Below are 19,043 nucleotides of genomic sequence, written 5' to 3' on the forward strand. Positions count from 1 at the left end.
CAAACTTAAATTATGTTATTTGTATGTCTATGGGGATATATTCTGTGTAGGTCTTTAGTGCTAGTGTTTTAGCCGTTGGCTGTAATGTTAGCTAGTTCATGGCTATAGGAGTCTGGGTCAGTTGTAACAGCAACAGTCTGGGTTAGTTGTAACAATAATGCAGATGTTACAACTTACCACACTATTACTTTAACTTATATTAAACAAGTTGGGGCAACGACATCAGCAGAGAGAGGTTCACTGGTCGCTTTTGTATATGCGGTTAATGCCATTAGCAACACAATTACTTCACTGTTTGTGTTCCCACACATACATTATGCAGACCACTGTGTCAGAGATGGACCAGTAGGAAGTACTGGTAGTGGAAATAAATCAGGATGGGTGCAAGAAACAGATTTCCTCATCTTTCTGAAGCACTTTGCAAACCACACCAAGGTAAGCCATGATAAAAAGTAATGGAATTGCGATGCTGGTGAACAACTACATTTTTTCAGCTTCATTGTTATGTTCAAAATTGGTGCAAGAGTTGTAGGTTATAATGCCCACTGAGCCAATGAGGCCAAACTCAAGGAAGACCAACCAAAATTAATGAAATATTCAGTTGCAGAAAATTCCATAATTTGTCTTTTTTGGGGGGTTGGAATATGTTCAAAAGCTAGATTTCTGCATTCTGTCACACACACACATAGCTACATAAATGGCTCTAAGTGCATTCATGTGTTGAATAAACAAAGATTACATGTTAATGTTTTGTCAGTACCCTTATTTCATTGTGTTACATTTTACCCCAGGATATGTTACAACTAACCCAGACTATGGGGTTAATTGTAACATTTCACTCTTCGTGTTTGAGGCCATACCATGCAATGGGTAATTGTGCTGCAGAGAAAATAGCTGCACTATTTAATAGCAGAGACATGTAAATACTTTGCATTACATTTTGAATCCACTACCTTAAAAGAGCTCCAATTTACAGACAGAAATGTCAAAAATGTTACAACTATCCCCGGTCTCCCCTACTCAGTTTTTCTATTTCGTTTTTCTAAGTAAAGAACATTCCTGTACAGGGAAGTACAAACCCTCATGGGACTGTTAAGGTTTACCTTCAAATACTTAATGTAGTCGTTCCGTGATCAGTATTTCCGTTATGCTGTGATGTTGTGCTTAGACTTTGGTACTTGTGGATTTGTGGTTTCCAGGATTTATATGACCAAGAATGGTGTAAAGGGTTAGCTATTAACAATCCACCGTGACTGAAGCTCAAGCAGTGTTTGATTCAAGGTTGTTGTTTAAATGGTAATAAAATCATTCTTCCTGTAACTGTGCAGAGACCTCAATGCTTATCAAACACTTTATTACAGTTTAGCAATCTGTGGTGTTGTTCTCTGATTAAATTCTTTGACTTCAAGTGTGTCATCCATGTATTTATCACCGACTTTTCTTGATTGATGATCTGCTCCAGCTGAGCGCCATTGACATCCCCGGGCCAGCTGAAGCTGTTGGTGAAATGCTTGAACTGGTGAGCAGCGTGAGAAAAAGAATGCATGCAGAGTGCTCCTGCACTAAATTAATAATTAATTAATCAAATATAGTTGTCTCACAATGTAACATTTGGAAACCAGTGCATTATATTATTTATTTTTGCAATATACGATGCCACAGATCTGAGGTTGAGCAAACTATTGTTGCCTTCATTCTTTTCCATCCCTAATGTACCCACACAAACTTGCTATTTCCATTTACGTACACATTATTTATATTTTATATTTTGTGCATATTTTATAATGCAGATTTCAATGATGCAATCTAGATCTAAAAACTAAATGACAGCAGTTACGCAGTGATTTTGGATTGTGTGTTAGCTGTGTTTCTTTATGTGAGATGCTGTGATTTATGTGCACTCAATATACTGACCTACATCAGAAATCTGGCCTACATTCTCAGCTAAATTATCATCGCTTTTATTTTTCTGATTTTCTTATTTTATATTTATTTATTAATTTTCTTCCAGTCCAGTTTTCCTGTGAGGCGATGCCCCGCCCTAACAGCCTCACACAGACAAAAGCTCGAAATGCTTCTCTGTTTCTGTCCTAGAGGATGAATACACATCCATGTCGTCGATCTGCCTGCACCTGCGTTAAAGCCATCAGCATGCGAGCTCTGCTGTGACAGGTGGAAAACATGCTCGGTCACTTTGTCGGGTATCAGATTCCCAGTTTGCAGGATGCATTGCGGTAAGTTTCAACGCCATGAAGGACCACTCCCATCTCTACAGCATTCCCATCCTCCCTCTCTCCTCTTGGTGAGCAGCTGCTTAGACCCTCCCTGTTTCACAGCTGCTGAGGAGGAGGAGGAGGAAGGGGAGTGGAGAATGTTCTCTCAAGAAGTCCTGGCTGTCAGCCATTGCTGCTTCCTGTCCTTCTCTTTCATCTCCTGCAGTTCATTTTGAGTGTAGCAACCACTAAAGGCTGGCTGTAAATCATACATCCTCACTGCCTTGCTGAATAATTAATGAGAGAACCCACATTTAGGTGGCTACTAGTTTATACTGCATCAAGGATTTCCCCCTTTTCTTTCAGCCTTACTTAAAAGCATTAAGCTACATGCCTTTTCAGGTGACTCCCATTCTTAACTGGATTTTCAGATAGCTTAAAGGGACGGGTTTTAATGTTGTAACTGCAGACTGTTAAGTCTTAGTGGCGTTTAGGTTCTCTAACACAGCCATTATGTCACATAAACTGCAGTTCAGCCAATTTCAGTTCCTCAAACTGGACAGAACCAGAAGAAGCTCAACCCACACTGGGTGCTGCCGAACAACAGACACACAGGCGGACATGCAGCCACGTGATCGGCCCACTGAATGACATCATTGCAGAGAATCTAGGACAAAGAGGGAGGAGAGCCGAGGAGCTGGCATGGCAGGCAGATACCATGGCAGACTCCTGCAACATTGGGTGCCCGGATGATACCAGCACCTGTGGGGTGGATGCAGCAAAAGCATCAATATTAATGCACTACATTTCTGGAAAAATAAACAATAAAATCCACAAATATTTACAGTCGAAATCTCACCAAAGAGGACAGCTTTGTATTGGTTTGCAGCTTGCCACACCTAAATAATAGATGCTCAAGCCTCTATGCATAATAAATGAGCTTTGTTTGAATTAGCCCTTTATTCAGTGAAAATGAAATGAAATTCAGACTTCTTCTTCTGCCGCTGCTATTAAAATTTACATTGCAAGGAGCTCGTGGACAGTCTTTCTTGTCATGTAATGTATGAGAATATTTTTCACAAAACAAAAAAACGTAACATACCCACATATCCACTAGTAAGAATCACGATATTTATATTTTTCTTATTTCATTGCTGGCTTCTAAAATATTAATATATTGTACTTCTCTTATTTAATTGCAAAAACATTTAGGAGCTATGTCAGAACTGCATCAGCCACCAAATGGTGGTAGTAAACGCGTTTTTTTCCTCCGTGCACAGGAGCAAATCCCCTGCCCTGCCTGTATAAATCTGGTAGCGCCGCCCTCCCATTCAGCAGTTGTTGCATCGACCCCGTTGGGTACAACACGCAACCCAAACAGACCCTTTTTTTAAAAAAAAAAAAAAAAAGCCTCTTTCTTCACATTTTCTCCTTCTCCTCTTCCTCTTTGAGCCTCAGACGGAATCATGGTAAGATATTTCCCTTCGTTCGTCTCTGAAACCGTTTTTGTAAGGTGGAATTTCAGGTTAGTCAGGCGCCGGTGTCTCGGTTGTTGAACGGGTTTCCCATCGCTAGAAAACCATTTTTAAAACTCAGTAGACACATAAACGCATAGAATAGCAAGTGTTACCGAAATACTCGATATAGATATATTTTAGCGTGAAAACAAATCGTATTACACAGATGATGCACAGATTTGGTCTGCGGCAGTGGCACGATGTGATTGGCATTGTGTAGAGATGAGAACAATGCACAGAGTGGCGTTGTTTAGACTGACAATAAAGACAGTAGAGCTGCTTTTCATATAAATGAATAGCATTATTTATGTCAATAATCACATTTTTTGTCATTTTAACACGTAAAAATCATAAATCTGGCACCTTACAAACGCACGACCCTGTTTAAAGGCAGGGAGGGGCGGATTGGGTGGGGATGGATGGAGAAATTAAATTGCAGCTATCATTTTTAATTCATAGGATGCAGCAGCAAATGTGTTTTTAATTTAATTTAATTCAAAGGTTAAAGAAAATAAATTGACACAACAAAATGCCTCTATTTTTATATTTGTCCTGAAATATTAAATAAACCTACACTCTCGAAGACGATTTGTGTTCTGTATGATGATTTATTAGGACCAAATTAAGGTTTTGTGCATTACAAAAAGACATAGATCTAATTAGCTAGATTGATGTTATGTTTTCTTCACTGTGATTTTGCATCCTCAAGACATGGAAGCAAGTGGAATATTCCAGGCTGTGTGCATTTGAACAGGGAAATCAATTTGCATGTGTGCTTTTGCTTGCAAAAGAGGGGGAGAGGTAAGAGGGATAAAAGGACAAGAGGACAAAAAACACTGGAGGGAAGAGGAGAGCGTCCTGCCTCTGGGGGGCTGCTGCTGTCAGGCATTTCTTTTCCCTGCTGTTTGTGGTGCAGGGAGGTACCTCCTGCTGCACTGCTCATCTCAGATAGAGGGAGCAACAAAATGTGTCCAATTTTAAGATGCATGTCTTCAGAGAGGTTACATGTAAAAGCAGTGACAAAATGTGGAATAAAATCCAAATTAAATATAGATAGATGACCTTCTTCTTTTTCTTTTCTCTCCACAGCGTGAGTGTATCTCCATCCATGTTGGTCAGGCTGGTGTCCAGATCGGCAATGCCTGCTGGGAGCTTTACTGCCTGGAACATGGGATCCAGCCGGATGGACAGATGCCCAGTGACAAGACTCTCGGAGGAGGAGACGATTCCTTCAACACCTTCTTCAGTGAGACTGGAGCTGGAAAGCACGTCCCCAGAGCTGTTTTTGTGGACCTGGAGCCCACTGTCATCGGTAAGTGTCATCACCGCTCGCTGAACACTAATGTAGGAAAATTAAAAAATCTTTAAAGAAAAACTAATGTAATGCTGTTTGCATAGATGAGGTACGCACTGGTACCTACCGCCAGCTGTTCCACCCTGAGCAGCTGATCACAGGCAAGGAGGATGCTGCCAATAACTACGCCCGTGGACATTACACCATCGGCAAAGAGATCATTGACCTGGTTCTGGACAGGATCCGCAAACTGGTGGGTGAATTCAAAGCAGCTAGTATAAAATGTATATACGAATTAAATTATTGAATGAAGTAACTCATGCCTGGTTGTCATGTCTTCCTCTCTGTCCTCAGGCTGATCAGTGCACTGGTCTTCAGGGCTTCCTGGTGTTCCACAGCTTCGGCGGTGGCACCGGCTCTGGTTTCACCTCCCTGCTGATGGAGCGTCTGTCTGTCGACTACGGCAAGAAGTCCAAGCTGGAGTTCTCCATCTACCCAGCTCCCCAGGTGTCCACCGCTGTGGTGGAGCCCTACAACTCCATCCTGACCACCCACACCACCCTAGAGCACTCTGACTGTGCCTTCATGGTAGATAATGAGGCCATCTACGATATCTGCCGTAGGAACCTCGATATCGAGCGTCCTACTTACACCAACCTGAACAGGCTGATCAGTCAGATTGTGTCCTCCATCACTGCTTCCCTCCGCTTTGATGGTGCCCTCAATGTTGATCTGACAGAGTTCCAGACCAACTTGGTGCCATACCCCCGTATCCACTTCCCCCTGGCCACCTATGCTCCAGTCATCTCTGCAGAGAAGGCTTACCACGAGCAGCTCTCAGTGGCTGAGATCACAAACGCCTGCTTTGAGCCAGCCAATCAGATGGTGAAATGTGACCCTCGTCACGGCAAGTACATGGCCTGCTGCCTCCTGTTCCGTGGTGATGTGGTGCCCAAAGATGTCAATGCTGCCATTGCCACCATCAAAACCAAACGCACCATCCAGTTTGTGGACTGGTGCCCCACTGGGTTCAAGGTTGGCATCAACTACCAGCCCCCCACTGTGGTTCCTGGTGGAGATCTGGCCAAGGTCCAGAGGGCTGTGTGCATGCTGAGCAACACCACTGCTATTGCAGAGGCCTGGGCTCGCCTCGACCACAAGTTCGATCTGATGTACGCTAAGCGTGCCTTTGTTCACTGGTACGTGGGTGAGGGTATGGAGGAGGGAGAGTTCTCCGAGGCCAGAGAGGACATGGCAGCTCTGGAGAAGGATTATGAGGAGGTGGGAGTCGACTCCATTGAGGGTGAGGGAGAGGAGGAAGGAGAGGAGTATTAAAACAAGCATTAACAGATAATAATTGATTGCAATGTGTTCTTGAATGCATTCCAAACAGAAATGTTTGTCAGTTTGGCTGTTAAGACTAAAAACTCCTGAAAATGTCAAGTTTGGCTGTCTTCTAAATAAAACCTCTGTGATGTGAAGTCCTTTGCCCTGTGTTTATTCAACCCAAATACATATTTACAACAACAAAATGATGCAACTCCAAATTTTGAGCTATAATTTTGAAGATTCTGTATTTAAAGCTCAAAGCTTGTCAGAATATATACGTGGATATATTATGTTTTCTTAAACATTAACAATGTCTATTATAATCAGAAGCTGGACAACTAATTGGTTTCAATTTCAATTACTTCAACAGAAACCCAGTACTTTTTTCTACCTGGTGTCATTAATTCATGCGTGAATAATCATCAACAATTTAGAAAGAATATATCAGTATCTCAAAGCTGTTATTTATCAGTGATGAGAAATAAAATTAATTAATTGTGCAGTCCTCTGGTTGCCACATAGTAATTCTCTTTTTTCTACTTTTTACTAATGAAGAGTTAGAATGAGAAGGAATGCAGGGTCAGATTTTACATGAATACAGAAAGGTATTGGGAAGTACTTCTTTAATCCCCCAATAAGCTCTGCAGAGCATCAGTGTAGTCACTTTATTGGCAAAAACATAAATGAAAGACAACTCTTTTAAGTAATGTTTATTGAAAAAACATTCAAACTTTGTCCAGATTTATGCATTTATATCTACCACACTTGCTTTAAGTAGGTACAAAAAAAAGATCAGCGCATGTCTAAGGTATAATTCTGGGAAATTGTTTGATTTCATCCTAAATATAACACATCAGTGTCTGTAATTCAACAGATGCTTAAAAAAAGTATTTAAAAAAAACATCCCCGGTGCTTGTGACACCCATAACCACTTGTATTTAGCTGTGTGAGGCTGTGACGATTCACACCGGCTTGTCCTGCAGCAGAGGACAGTTGTCCACGACTCCTCGCCGGTTCAGGATGTTCCAGAAAGATGAGGGTCCAGAGGTGCTTTGAGCCCCGCGGAGCTGTGAGCCTCCAGACACAGTGACGTCTTCCTTCAGAGGACGGTAGGACTTAAAGCGCCTGTCGAGCAAAACAATCACAGGCTATTTTTAAGCATTTATGATTTATTCATGTTAAAGTATGAAATAATAATGTTAACAGGGTTGCCTTCATTAGTAAACCAACAGATTCTTATATGCACATCACCTCCACTCTACATAACCTTTTAACGATTTTAAGTTCACTGACAGTAATGTTGTGTTTTTCACTCTCATTACACTTTTGGTGTCTTTTTTTGCTGCAGCAGGCTTCTGTTTAGCAAAGAAAAACTCAATAAAAAAACCTCTTTATGCTACATGTTCAGCCCCAAAGTAAAGGCCTACAAATTTGTATGTCTTTTTACCAACCTGTCATGTTTGTGCATCAAAGACTGTATATCAAAGATGGATGTAACCACAGTGACGTAGCACAAGTGGTCACCTTCATGTGAAAAACCACAGTTCCTCTTATGGCTGCTTTAGGCTGGTTCCTCAACCGAGTCAGTTAAAATACTGGACATGTTAACAGCCTGCTACAAATAAACACTTTGATTTCTCATTTTTGTTTCGACCTTTCATAACGAGCTTAATGATGATATCTAAGTTAGCTGTTGGCTGCATATTATTTTTACCCTATTCCTCTGTATTCCTCTTAAAATATATGAAACAAGAAGCACTTCGAGAGCACAACCCTTCGCAAAGGCAGCTCACTCTCTGGGCAATATTTACTTTTAAGGGAATAGTATTATATGTTGCATATATTATATTTTAATATAATATATAATAAAATAAAGTGAAATTAGTTGAAAATGTGAAAATATTTTTGAAGTTTTGTTTTGCAAAAAATAATATTTATTCAGAAACTTTGCACGTGTTCAAGTTGACATGTATTTAAATTGTTATAACATGTTACTGTAACATAAATAACAAATCATAACCATTGTCCTTTACTAAATGTTGAATCCCCATATATCATTCCCTATATATCTTTTTGTTATCAATACAAACAATAGCAGTAAGAAACAGAGTTTTAAACAGATCTATATAACGTTGTTATCACTCTGACTTTCACATCAATCTCTTGACCTTGACGCAGAGGAAAGAGGTCATGAGTGGCATGATATTTTAAATCTCTATATAGCACTTTCTAAAAGTTATAAGGCTTTTTGTCCATTTTTCCACCAATAAATCATTAAGTTCAATCAAGTTGACCTTGAAAACTTTTTTACTCACACACACATGCAATCACTACCAAAAACAACCTTCTTGGTGGAGGTAATAAGAAAACAGCCATCTAGAAATAAGTTGGAGTTCTTACTTGTAAGAATATGCCACTATTCCGACTGCCAGAACAAATACCAGGACACCCAGCAGCATGGCGATAATTTCAGACGAGGACAAACCAGAGCCTGAAACAAGGATCACACTGTCAGGTCGAAGCAGACACATCAAATGCTGTCAAACCAAATCAATTCATGTTACTGTTGTATGGGGGGTTATGTTGCATACCCATGTCAACGTGGACTTTGGCACTTGTTACAGCTAAACTGACATCATTGGTCAAGGAAACATTGATGCAGTAGACACCAGAGTCATTGAGGAAGTGGTGGAGTACCAGCTGGCACTCTTCTGATGGCTCCACCATGTTGCACACTGAGTGAATTGGCCTCAAGCACTCAGAATCCAAAAGCACACTGCAGACCTCTTTGGGAAGGCTGCAGGAGAAAGAAAGTGAGTAAAATCTAACTGTACACTTTAAAGTGTGCCTATTTTTACTCATTTAGAGGTTCTTGCTTTGATTCTTGGACTCTACTAAATAGCTTTGCACTACCCAGAGTTCAAAATAACCAGTTCTTAATCAGATACTGGTTCAACTGTCTTAAACGTCTTAAATGTTTTAACTTTCTTTCGATTCCCTTTAAGCCAACTTTCTTCTGGTTCTTTTCTTCCGAAGCCAAATTTCTTTTCACAAAGAGAAGGCTTAAATAGGTTTGATAATAATAATAACAACCAAGAACAGAAGTAAAAGGGGGGAAAAGAACATTTGAAACAAAAAAAATAGTGTATATACTGATGAGTGTTATAATGGTTATCCTTTCCCCTAATTTCTTATCACTAAAGACATACATAAAGGCCAAAATCACATATTAGTCATATAGGAAGCTGAGGCCTCATATGGAAGACATTAATTATTCAGCACATTCATATTGTGGTAGAACAGGAGACCTGTAAGCAGGACAAAGTAGACTGGACTTCACATGGTCAAATTGTTTCTGCATGTCTGGATTTTCTTTCTTGTTTGGCCTCAGACTCACACACGAAACACTTTGACAGTCAATGTTATCAGGAAGGCTGAGTGCTTGGAGCCATCTGGAGCCTGTTTACAAAGGAGCCTGTGTATAAACCGTTCTTACTATTGGAAATGTTCCACCTCTGTGAATGTAATAAGATGACTAGATTTCCTTTAGAGGCTTTCATTTATTCTGTGGCAGCTTAAAACATGGTGCAGGACCACTCACCTTCCCAGGCAGGTCACGGTGACATCCAAAACATTTTTGTTCATCCTGGGTGTTGCCATCACTGTATTGTCCATGTGTACAATCTCTACTTTTTCAATTCCCTCTGAAAACAAAGACGCAGAGAAAGAATCTCACTGATAATCACCTTTTAATTTGTCTCTGGCTGTGTTTTTTACATTTAAGGAAAAGGGTACAAATAAAACTCACCAAATATTTCTATGCTGGTGCAGAAGGATCCATAACGATATATCACACAATCGTCATCAGAGGATTTTTTGTCGGCATCCCTCTTAACCAGCACAACAACTGGAGCTTGTCCCGTGAGTGTGACTGTGCGCTTAGTGTCTGGTGAGAACAGCCAGAGAATTACTGCACAAACAATTCATACTGGCATTTGTAAGTTGCACCAAAGACACATCAGCAACTTTTGCAAATTGTTTTGGCTGCTGTGAAACAAGATTTGCAACATCTTTAATTTTACAACTGCATCAGGAGCGCAAACTGATGCAAAAGCAAGAAAATGCAAGACAGACAGCTGTTAGGTTAGTAAGATGAAATTTATGGAGTAAGATTAGTTTATATGCATGTTTATTCCTGGATTTCCTTACTTACTTCACTGCTCCTTTAACATGTCGACTCTTATTTTGGTGCGTTTTGTAGCTTCATAATCAAATCACATGGAATAAGGTAAAATGGACTGAGATCTCCCAGCCAGCATGCAAATCGCATGTAAAGATGATAAAGTCCAACACAGCTGTTTGAATTTGCTCAGCTTGCTTTGTACAATGGTGGTGTTTCAAAAAACATTTACATTTGAGGAAATCACTCAATGATCTTATCCTGATCATCTGACAGTTCGCTTGCTGATATGTTTGCCCTTTAACAGGATGCTTTGTTGTTTCTGCACATTTTAATAAGCTCCAGTATTTGACAGGGAAAGTATCTGAAAGTAATAGATATTTAATAGATTCCCAGATATTTTTCTAATCCACTCTAGCCACGTCTGTAGATGGACATGTGCGGCATGCACGTGGCAGCTGCCAGTCCATGGTGTGCATGAAGTAATCCATGAATTGTCTCTTTGTGCAAAACAAGAATCTCAACTGATGTATGACTGTAAGGCGTGACTGCTGAGTCACTCTCAAGTCATTCAGCGGCTTGACAAAAAGGAAAAGTGTCAGACGGTTGAACATTATACATTTAGAATCTAAAATCTTTATCCTTATATAATCTTTTTGAATCTATAACTGCTGGTGTGAAATGCAGAAGTCCAGTGCAGGTTACAAGTTTTTACATCTAACAATGTCATTTAGACTCTTAATGTATGCTAAAATACATTTTTATAAGCGTTAATATCTCTGCCATAGTTTTTAAAGTTTCAGTAATAGCAGGCCGTTCAATTTCAGATTTTATATTTAATGTATGTAATGCAATGAATCACCAGTTCACAACAAAAGACCCTAAAATTTTAGCTATAATATAGCAAAAGAATCCAGCGAACAGACCAATCAGATCACTTGTGAACAGCACTTGGCCACAGTGGGAACAAAGAACTCCGTCTCAAGAGGAAGAGACTGCCGTTTGAGGTTTGGATTTGAGGTTGAGGGACAAGAGGATGATGGAGAGACCAGGTGTATGAAACAACTGTACATAATGCTTTAATGAGAAGTCTGTGTGAGTTTTATGTGTACGAATCCTGCACATGTTTCCTCATGTGTGGCTAAGCTTGAAACATTTATCTTACAGGAAACTTTTGACTATTTTCATGCAAATGTTGCTCACCTGCTGTCAGCCTGTTCCCCGCCTCTCTGTGAGCTAGCAGCTGGTTGATGGGAGACGGAGTCTTTTCCACAGTTGGCGTTTCCTGGGCCAACTGAGTGTTGGGGGCAGTGGAGGCCTCGTACTCGGTGTTGTCCTCTTCCGTGTCCGAAGGACCAGTGTTGACATTTACACCAACTGACTTGGTGGAAACCAGAACAGGCCCAGCAGACGCCAGTACAGGAGCTTTCACTGCAAACATATTCATTTACGTTCATGAAGGCAGGATCAGTATTACACACATATCTATCTGTCTGCTCTGCATTTCTCTCTCCTCTTCTCCCTCACTCCTGAACCAATCAAAGCAGATGGCAGCCCTTCACTCAGACTCATTCCCTTGTTGGTTTCTTCCCCTAAAAAGATCGTTCTTCCTCCCTTTCATCACCACTTTCTTACTCATAGTGGATCACTGGAGTTCTTTACCTTATATTATAAAACACTTCCTGTATTTGCTCACAGTAAACTTTAATGTTTTAAACTTGTGCTCATCTTGAACTTAACTTCTGATTATTGCTGCTCCTGTCACCAGGGGGCAGCGTTTTACAAGTTGCTGTGTTAAACTGCTTTCAGATGCACATTTTTTCTGTTTGTTTGTTTGTTTTGTTTTGTTTGGGGGGAGGGGGGGGTCTTTTTTCTTTTTAGCTCCAGCCCCATTTGCTTAAGAGATTTTTCCCATTCAACTCCTGAAGAAAGATATGATTAACTAACTGCACCATCTTGTGGTTCAAATAGGTATTACATAAACGTACAGCCTGACCATAGTTTAACTTCATTTGATATCTCACATTATTATTTTATATATAAAATCATTTTGGTTGTTCTTTCATGTTTTGTTGATAGTTTTTAGACATTACATAGTTTTTAGACATTATATACTTTGCATAAAGATTTCAGTTTAAACATGTTATTATATCTATTGCTGAATTTTAAGGAAGCAACATTAATTGTTTTTATTATGGGTATTTGTAAATTCCACTGTTGTATTTGTCACATTTTTAACATGCTGTGAGTCTGAATGACTTCTACCATGACCGCATCTCTCTTGTAAAACAGATTTTTATTTCAATGGGACTTCCAAGTAAAATAAAGGGAATTAAACAAATAAAATGTAGTGTAGTGCTTTGCATTTTAACTACACTTTCACTTTGGCAACCCAAAGGTCGCTGGTTCAATTCCAGCTAGAGACACAAATCCCTTTTGGCAAGGTTGTATCAGGAAGAGCCTCCAGCATAAAACTTTGCCAAAGCAAACATGTGGAGTGACTCGCTGTGGGATCTGGCAAAATTCACTTTATTTTGGCTACTTTATTATGTTTTAATTCATATTTTCACTCCAAATGTTGAATTCATCAGCAAGTGAGAGTTAATGTAATCATCTATGTGCATAATAATACTGACACAGTGTTGACTTGACATTTGAAAAGAAAAAAATGGAAAAAAACAAACCTAAATCTAGAGAATAATGAGAATAATATTTTTCATGTTAGTAAATGACTCAGACTCACTAAGTATTTTTATGATCCTTTAATAACTGTGTGCTACCTGTGGTGCCCGGATTGTTAGATGGACCAGGGGTCTTGGTTGGGGTATCCACTGGTGGGTCACAGGCCTTGTCCGGGATGACCGCCTGGATCACCACTTTAGGTTTGAATGAGCCTGAGCTGATGTAGGTGTGAGTGACAGTCAGCTCTCTGGAAATCAGAGCCCCGCTTGCATCCCCAAAGTCCCAGTTGAAGGTGATGTCTGCGTTGCTGAGGTACTCGCTGGGGTCGTGGAGAGTGATGGTGAAGGCGATCGCCCTGTTCTGGATGAAGTGCATGTCGGCCACCTCGATGTCATTGACTTGGTCCAAAGAGACAGCGAAGGGGATTTGATCTGAGGAGGACGCCAAAGCATGATGTTAACAAATAAATGAGCAACAGATTTGCATTTCATGACTATCATGAGAGAACGTGAGAGCAAATATTTCCCCTCACTCCTTTATTTTAGGCTTTATTAAGCAACAAACAGATTTATTATGCTTTTGATGAATGTTTCAGTTAGCATCTTATTATGCAGTGCACTCTTATTTTATTTCATGCATATCTCTACTAAATTATAATTCCACTATTTTGTTCCTTTGCCTGACCTGAACGCTATGTTTCTGTTTTCTGTCTGTTACTAACCAGTGATGGAGAACTGTGTGGAGGCATATCCCAAAGGAATGAACTTCTCTTTGCTGCGGTAGTGGTAGATAACGATGTCCATGGTGTAGGAGCCCAGAGGGATGTCATCTGTGCCGATAGTCAGGGAGGAGGAGGGCCCATCTGCCACCTGCCAGTACTGACCTGCCAAATGAGCAGCAGAAGCCCAGTGAGATAACACTGAACAGATCGTTTAAAGAGAAACTGAAGTGCTTTTCAATGCTTTCTGACTTGTATATAGATATACAGTCATAATAAATCTCAGTACAAGAAAACAAAAGTTTCAGCTTCAAGTTTCTTCACCTCTCTTTAGCATCGTCTGTTACTTTGGATGTTTAAACCCAGGTATTTAAACTCACCTGCCTTCACTACCTCTACTCCTTGTTTACCTTTCCACCTGTTTCCCTCTAATTCACACACATATATTCCTCTTCACTCCAGAGCATCTCCACCACTCCAGGCTCTCCTCCACTTGTTCTCTGTTCTCACTACAGATCACAATGTAATCACAGCCCCACCTTCAGTCCGTCTGCCACTCCCACTGCACACCTCACCACTGTCGTGTTTTCCTCATAGAAGCATTTCATTTTGTTATTCATCTACTCATTTATTAATAGAAGTGAGCTCCTCTCACCCCAGGTCTTCCACACAAACACGTAGGCGGGTTTCTTGTCTTTTTTCACTAGCGTTCCATCAGGGAACACAGCCTCCCAGTCTGTGTTCTGTGTTGGGTATACTGGCTCAGACTCAAGATGCTTTGTTCCTGTAACAGGAAGAGAGATTCTAATAATTTATGATTTCACAGATAAGCCCCTGACATGCTGTTGTTAAATAAGTGATGGTGCAATGTGGAAAGTTATTATAATTCATTACTATTCTTCCTGTGGGGACTGGCCGCTGCAAAACACTTTTAATTGCACTGATTAAATAAATGCATTAAGTCACTGAGGGTCAAACGTGCATGCGTTACCATTGATTACGCAGTCTTCAGCCCAAACCACGTCTCCATCAGGCAGCACCTTTTGTTTGTGTGGAAACTGCAGGTCAATAGTGAAGGTAACTCTGGCTCCAGTCAAAGTTGGGGAATCATTTCCAACATTAAACGTCACTTTTCCTCCTGTCCCAAAGACAGAAATGAAAGTATCTGTCAGTATAATACTTCATTCAGGACAATAAAAAAGCAAATAAATGAATAAAATAAACATCTTTAAAGATAGACAGACAGACAGACAGACAGACAGACAGACAGACAGACAGACAGACAGACAGACATTTAGATTTAGATTTAGATTTAGATTTAGATTTAGATTTAGATTTAGATTTAGATTTAGATTTAGAAGAGATAGTTTACAACTGATGTACCTTTCCAAGAGTCTTTGTATCGTGGGTCTCCATCTTTCCAGATCGGGTACATCTTGGTGTTCCATGACGGGTAACGAGTGAAGCGGTTTTTGGGCTCTGAAATATCGGAAATAAATATTTAAAACAGAATACAAACTCTCCTCCATACTAAAGATTTAATTTGTTACTGTGGGTTTAAAGCTTTCTTGTAATTCTCTGTTATCTGGTAGTAATTAAACAGAACGGGTGCCATTAAAGGGAGTTGTCCCAGTGATTAAAACTAACTTTTATAGTTCTCACAAACCTCTTTGTTGTTTCTTACAGCAGCCCAAAAGTCACTGTTGTTATTTATTTATTACTGGAGCTATGATTTGATTTATAAAATGTAGCTGAAGATGGATAAATAGATGAATGAGGGGTTTTGCAGTATGGAGCTCTGATCTCAATCCCTCTCATGTGATGCTCAGCTGAGTGTGTGTGATTAACAGCGTCACATGCTGGGTTGAGTTTGGATTAAACCTATTGGCAGATAAAGACTCTCCAATTATGAATTTAGCCTCAGTTATTTTACAGCAATCACTTTCCTCTTTCAGTCAATTCATGGAAAACCTTGAGTGAACATTAGATGTGTAAAAAGTTTACTCCGGAGCTGAGGCAGAATTTAGTGACAGCCGCTCAACTTTGTTATTTATTCAAGTTTTGGGTTTTGTTGCCCATCATTTAGCAAGAAAGCTCTTCAAAGGCTGGATAAGAGGAATTATTACAGCAATCGGTAACTCCCAGCTCTTTTTTATTTACTGTAAGTTTTTAAAGTGAGTGTTTGGCTTCTTGTTCTGCAAAGACTGAATTCTGTGTTATTCATGTGTCATGTCTTTCATGCATGGTTGAGTAAAGAGGTCAGAGGTCACATCTTATTGACCACAACATTGTACCGTTTTATTACACATGACTCTGCATATACATGTCGCTCTTTATGTTACTACACAGGTTGTATTTCTTATTTGTGAAGTGACAAAACATTAAGTTTAAATTCCCTCTCTGAGGAAACCTGTGATCAAAATTAAACAGACATGCTGAAGAAGCTTTTATCAAATATTCACAGATTTCTGTGGAAGTATGCAAAGTAGAGCCATTTTAGAGAGATAATTCTTCATTTGCATTTCAGAAAACTTGTAATATAAAAATAAGATTCTCAGTGTAAATAATCATCTACACAAGTTTCATGGTAATACCACATCTAAATGTTTCTATTTTTACCCCATATTCATAAAATAATCTAAAGAGTTGTGGCTTAGAAACAAGAAATAAATAGATTGTATTATTTTTTTCTTTGTACAGTGAGCAATTTTCTAGTTTAAAAAAACAAATATGACGGATAACATGAAAGAAATCAAATCAAATTTGTATTCTTCGGGGTTCTGAAGGTACTTGGACATTTAAAACTGTTGTGTGGACAAATGAATTCCATAAAAATGTAACTAAATCTGTGTAAAATACACGTAGTAATGTTTTAATCACTCACATCTACAATCTCAGTAACAGAATGCTACTACTTTACTTCTACTACTTTAAATGAATGGTTCAGTTATTTGCAGAGATTCATATAACAGTACACAATAACATTTTAACACACCCAAAACTCACAACATTATAAAAATAGTCTTCCAGTATGGCAGTAAAATGCCAGTTAAATATTAATGGAGTGTATGAAACTTGGGCATATTTATAATTATTAATATTTCTTCATACTTCAGCTACTTTTACACAGTTGATTTTTAAAGCTTTCTCCAGGTTGTTTCTCTCTTTAAATTTGAAGATTTCTAGTCTAAATCATACGTGACTCTGCGTCTTCCTCTTACTGCTTAAAGCATTTTTAAATGAAAAAGCATTTTCTTTACTCACTTGCCACAGTTTGTGAAGCTGCTGCCACCAGCACCAAAAGTACAGCAGACGTCCACATCATCTCTGTGAAATATCCCGTTAGTGAGCAGCAGGCAACAGAAAACTGGCTTTATAAACGGTCTGATGTTTGACCTCACGTGATGCACTAGCAGCAGAAACGCCTTCTTCCTCCACTCAGAGTTCGGGGCGCCTGAAGCAACAGGCCTGGTGTGCATAGAGTCAAAGCTCGTCTCAGGGATTACAGTCACACCTCCAGCTGGGAAAGAGCCACACGATCACTTAAGGAATGTTTACGGTAATTCCACATTTAACATAGGTTCACAAGTTCACAAGTAAAAGTCTAGTAAGTACTTTCACTCAAATTCTGCATTGGCCTACTTAGCATTACTCTACTAACATCACATTCTACGCTACATTTAAGAGGAAAACATTTCACTTTTTACAGTACATTTTTACAGCTGACATTAGTATTTATTTTGATTATAAAACCTATATAAAACATATAATTTATGTACTTAATTACTCAGACTCGGTTCAGGCTCCAGTTTAGCCAACCTAGATACTAAAATGATACAGTGGCATTAAAGTATCATTAAGCTACATGTCATCTAAGGACTTAATGCATTTTTGCATTGATTTTACTTTTATCTTAAATTTTTTTATTACCAAGTAATAAACATTAGTGATATTTATTATCATGCTAATGTGGCTTTGTTTGTTTTTTTCAGTTCAGCTCAGTTACAGTTAATTTTCAGTCGACTTCGTCCTTTCAGTTCAGTTTCTATCATTTGAAAATCTTTCGTTTTCAGTTCGACATCAACATTACAATTGATGTTATTTTACAAATGTTTCATTTTATGAAGGTAACTGACTCCCATATCAGTATTTATTTTACTTTAATTAATTTTATAACCTTATAATATAATTTGTAGTAATTTATGGTCAATTTTTTAAATTTCATCTAATAAAATATTTTTCAGCCTGGATTCAGTATTTAGTTTATGCAACTGTAATAACTATATAATTAAAATAATTCTGCATTAACATGTAACTTCAGATTTTAATTTAAAAATAAAGTTTACATTTAAACAAACATGTCTGAAACTTTCAATCTGTTCATATTCATCAGATTGAGAGAGACACATATTCTGTCCAATCCATCTTTAATTTGATTTATTTATTGTTTGTTTTTATACCGACGCAGAGATAAAGAGAGTCTTTGATCATAACTGTTAAAAAGAGTTCAAAAACATCAGTTGCACACTGAGATTCCAGCACTATAGACAACATTGTGATATAAAATTATTACTAAGTATTCAGATGTAATGCTTACTGTCAGTACCTGCATATTTGCATCACTTCAAACGTATTGTAGTTATTCTGAAGCATTATTAACGTGAACAAATATATAAAAATCTTTGTTACGATACACCAGGATCCCCTTTAAATCATGAGGGTGAAGCTAAACGGACTAGTGTGCATGATGTGAGGTTAGTTTGTTTATTGGTTTGTTTGTTTTTTTAATCTTTTACCTTTTTGTATGAAAATGTATGAAAGAAGAGAGAGAGAGACTCTGTAACCATAACAGCACAAAAGTGTACAAAAATAACTGCTGCATGTTACTGATCCTGGACTGTTGACAGTAATTCATATGATAAAGCTTAAAGTGTTATCATATGAATATCATTACTTGTTATATACTTTTTCAAATATCACAAATATTATCACTACGTTTATAACTGTTTACTTGTGTAATTATCCAAACCTTTATACGTTTTCTGCTTTTTGTATTTGTTTTTTGTACTTGCCAGCATAATGAAAGACAACTTAATGATTCAACAGAGTT

The 19,043-nt window shown here is 38.7% G+C and overlaps 2 protein-coding genes across 2 annotated transcripts; one reads left to right on the forward strand and one right to left on the reverse strand.

Annotated features, from left to right (window-relative positions):
* The first annotated feature begins 3,523 nt into the window (after positions 1-3,523).
* Positions 3,524-6,505, forward strand: LOC146645757 (tubulin alpha-1B chain-like). The gene is made up of 4 exons (XM_085393021.1): positions 3,524-3,682; positions 4,820-5,042; positions 5,129-5,277; positions 5,379-6,505. The coding sequence occupies exons 1-4, from the start codon at positions 3,680-3,682 to the stop codon at positions 6,357-6,359; spliced, it is 1,356 nt and encodes a 451-aa protein (XP_085249147.1). The 5' UTR covers positions 3,524-3,679; the 3' UTR covers positions 6,360-6,505.
* A 519-nt stretch (positions 6,506-7,024) lies between these two features.
* pmelb (premelanosome protein b) lies at positions 7,025-17,322 on the reverse strand. The gene is made up of 12 exons (XM_085393020.1): positions 17,198-17,322; positions 15,317-15,412; positions 14,925-15,071; positions 14,589-14,717; positions 13,937-14,098; positions 13,314-13,646; positions 11,737-11,964; positions 10,162-10,299; positions 9,955-10,057; positions 8,945-9,150; positions 8,754-8,844; positions 7,025-7,478 (listed from the first exon to the last, which is right to left on the reverse strand). The coding sequence occupies exons 1-12, from the start codon at positions 17,256-17,258 to the stop codon at positions 7,316-7,318; spliced, it is 1,857 nt and encodes a 618-aa protein (XP_085249146.1). The 5' UTR covers positions 17,259-17,322; the 3' UTR covers positions 7,025-7,315.
* Positions 17,323-19,043: the final 1,721 nt, after the last annotated feature.

This window comes from Rhamphochromis longiceps, linkage group LG20 (assembly GCF_057381845.1).
Source record: "Rhamphochromis longiceps isolate RC_006_pf linkage group LG20, R_longiceps_female_GT1.1, whole genome shotgun sequence".
NCBI classification, from domain to species: Eukaryota; Metazoa; Chordata; class Actinopteri; order Cichliformes; family Cichlidae; genus Rhamphochromis; species Rhamphochromis longiceps.

Bases quoted from the DNA above. Each gene is read 5' to 3' on its own strand.
- LOC146645757 (XM_085393021.1), top strand. The intron at 5,043-5,128 runs GTAAGTGTCATC...CTGTTTGCATAG, and splicing joins CCTGGAGCCCACTGTCATCG to ATGAGGTACGCACTGGTACC. The intron at 5,278-5,378 runs GTGGGTGAATTC...CTCTGTCCTCAG, and splicing joins TGGACAGGATCCGCAAACTG to GCTGATCAGTGCACTGGTCT.
- pmelb (XM_085393020.1), bottom strand. From the start codon at position 17,258: ATGATGTGGACGTCTGCTGTACTTTTGGTGCTGGTGGCAGCAGCTTCA. The intron at 13,647-13,936 runs GTTAGTAACAGA...CGTCCTCCTCAG, and splicing joins CACACAGTTCTCCATCACTG to ATCAAATCCCCTTCGCTGTC. The intron at 8,845-8,944 runs GTATGCAACATA...TCCTTGTTTCAG, and splicing joins CAAAGTCCACGTTGACATGG to GCTCTGGTTTGTCCTCGTCT.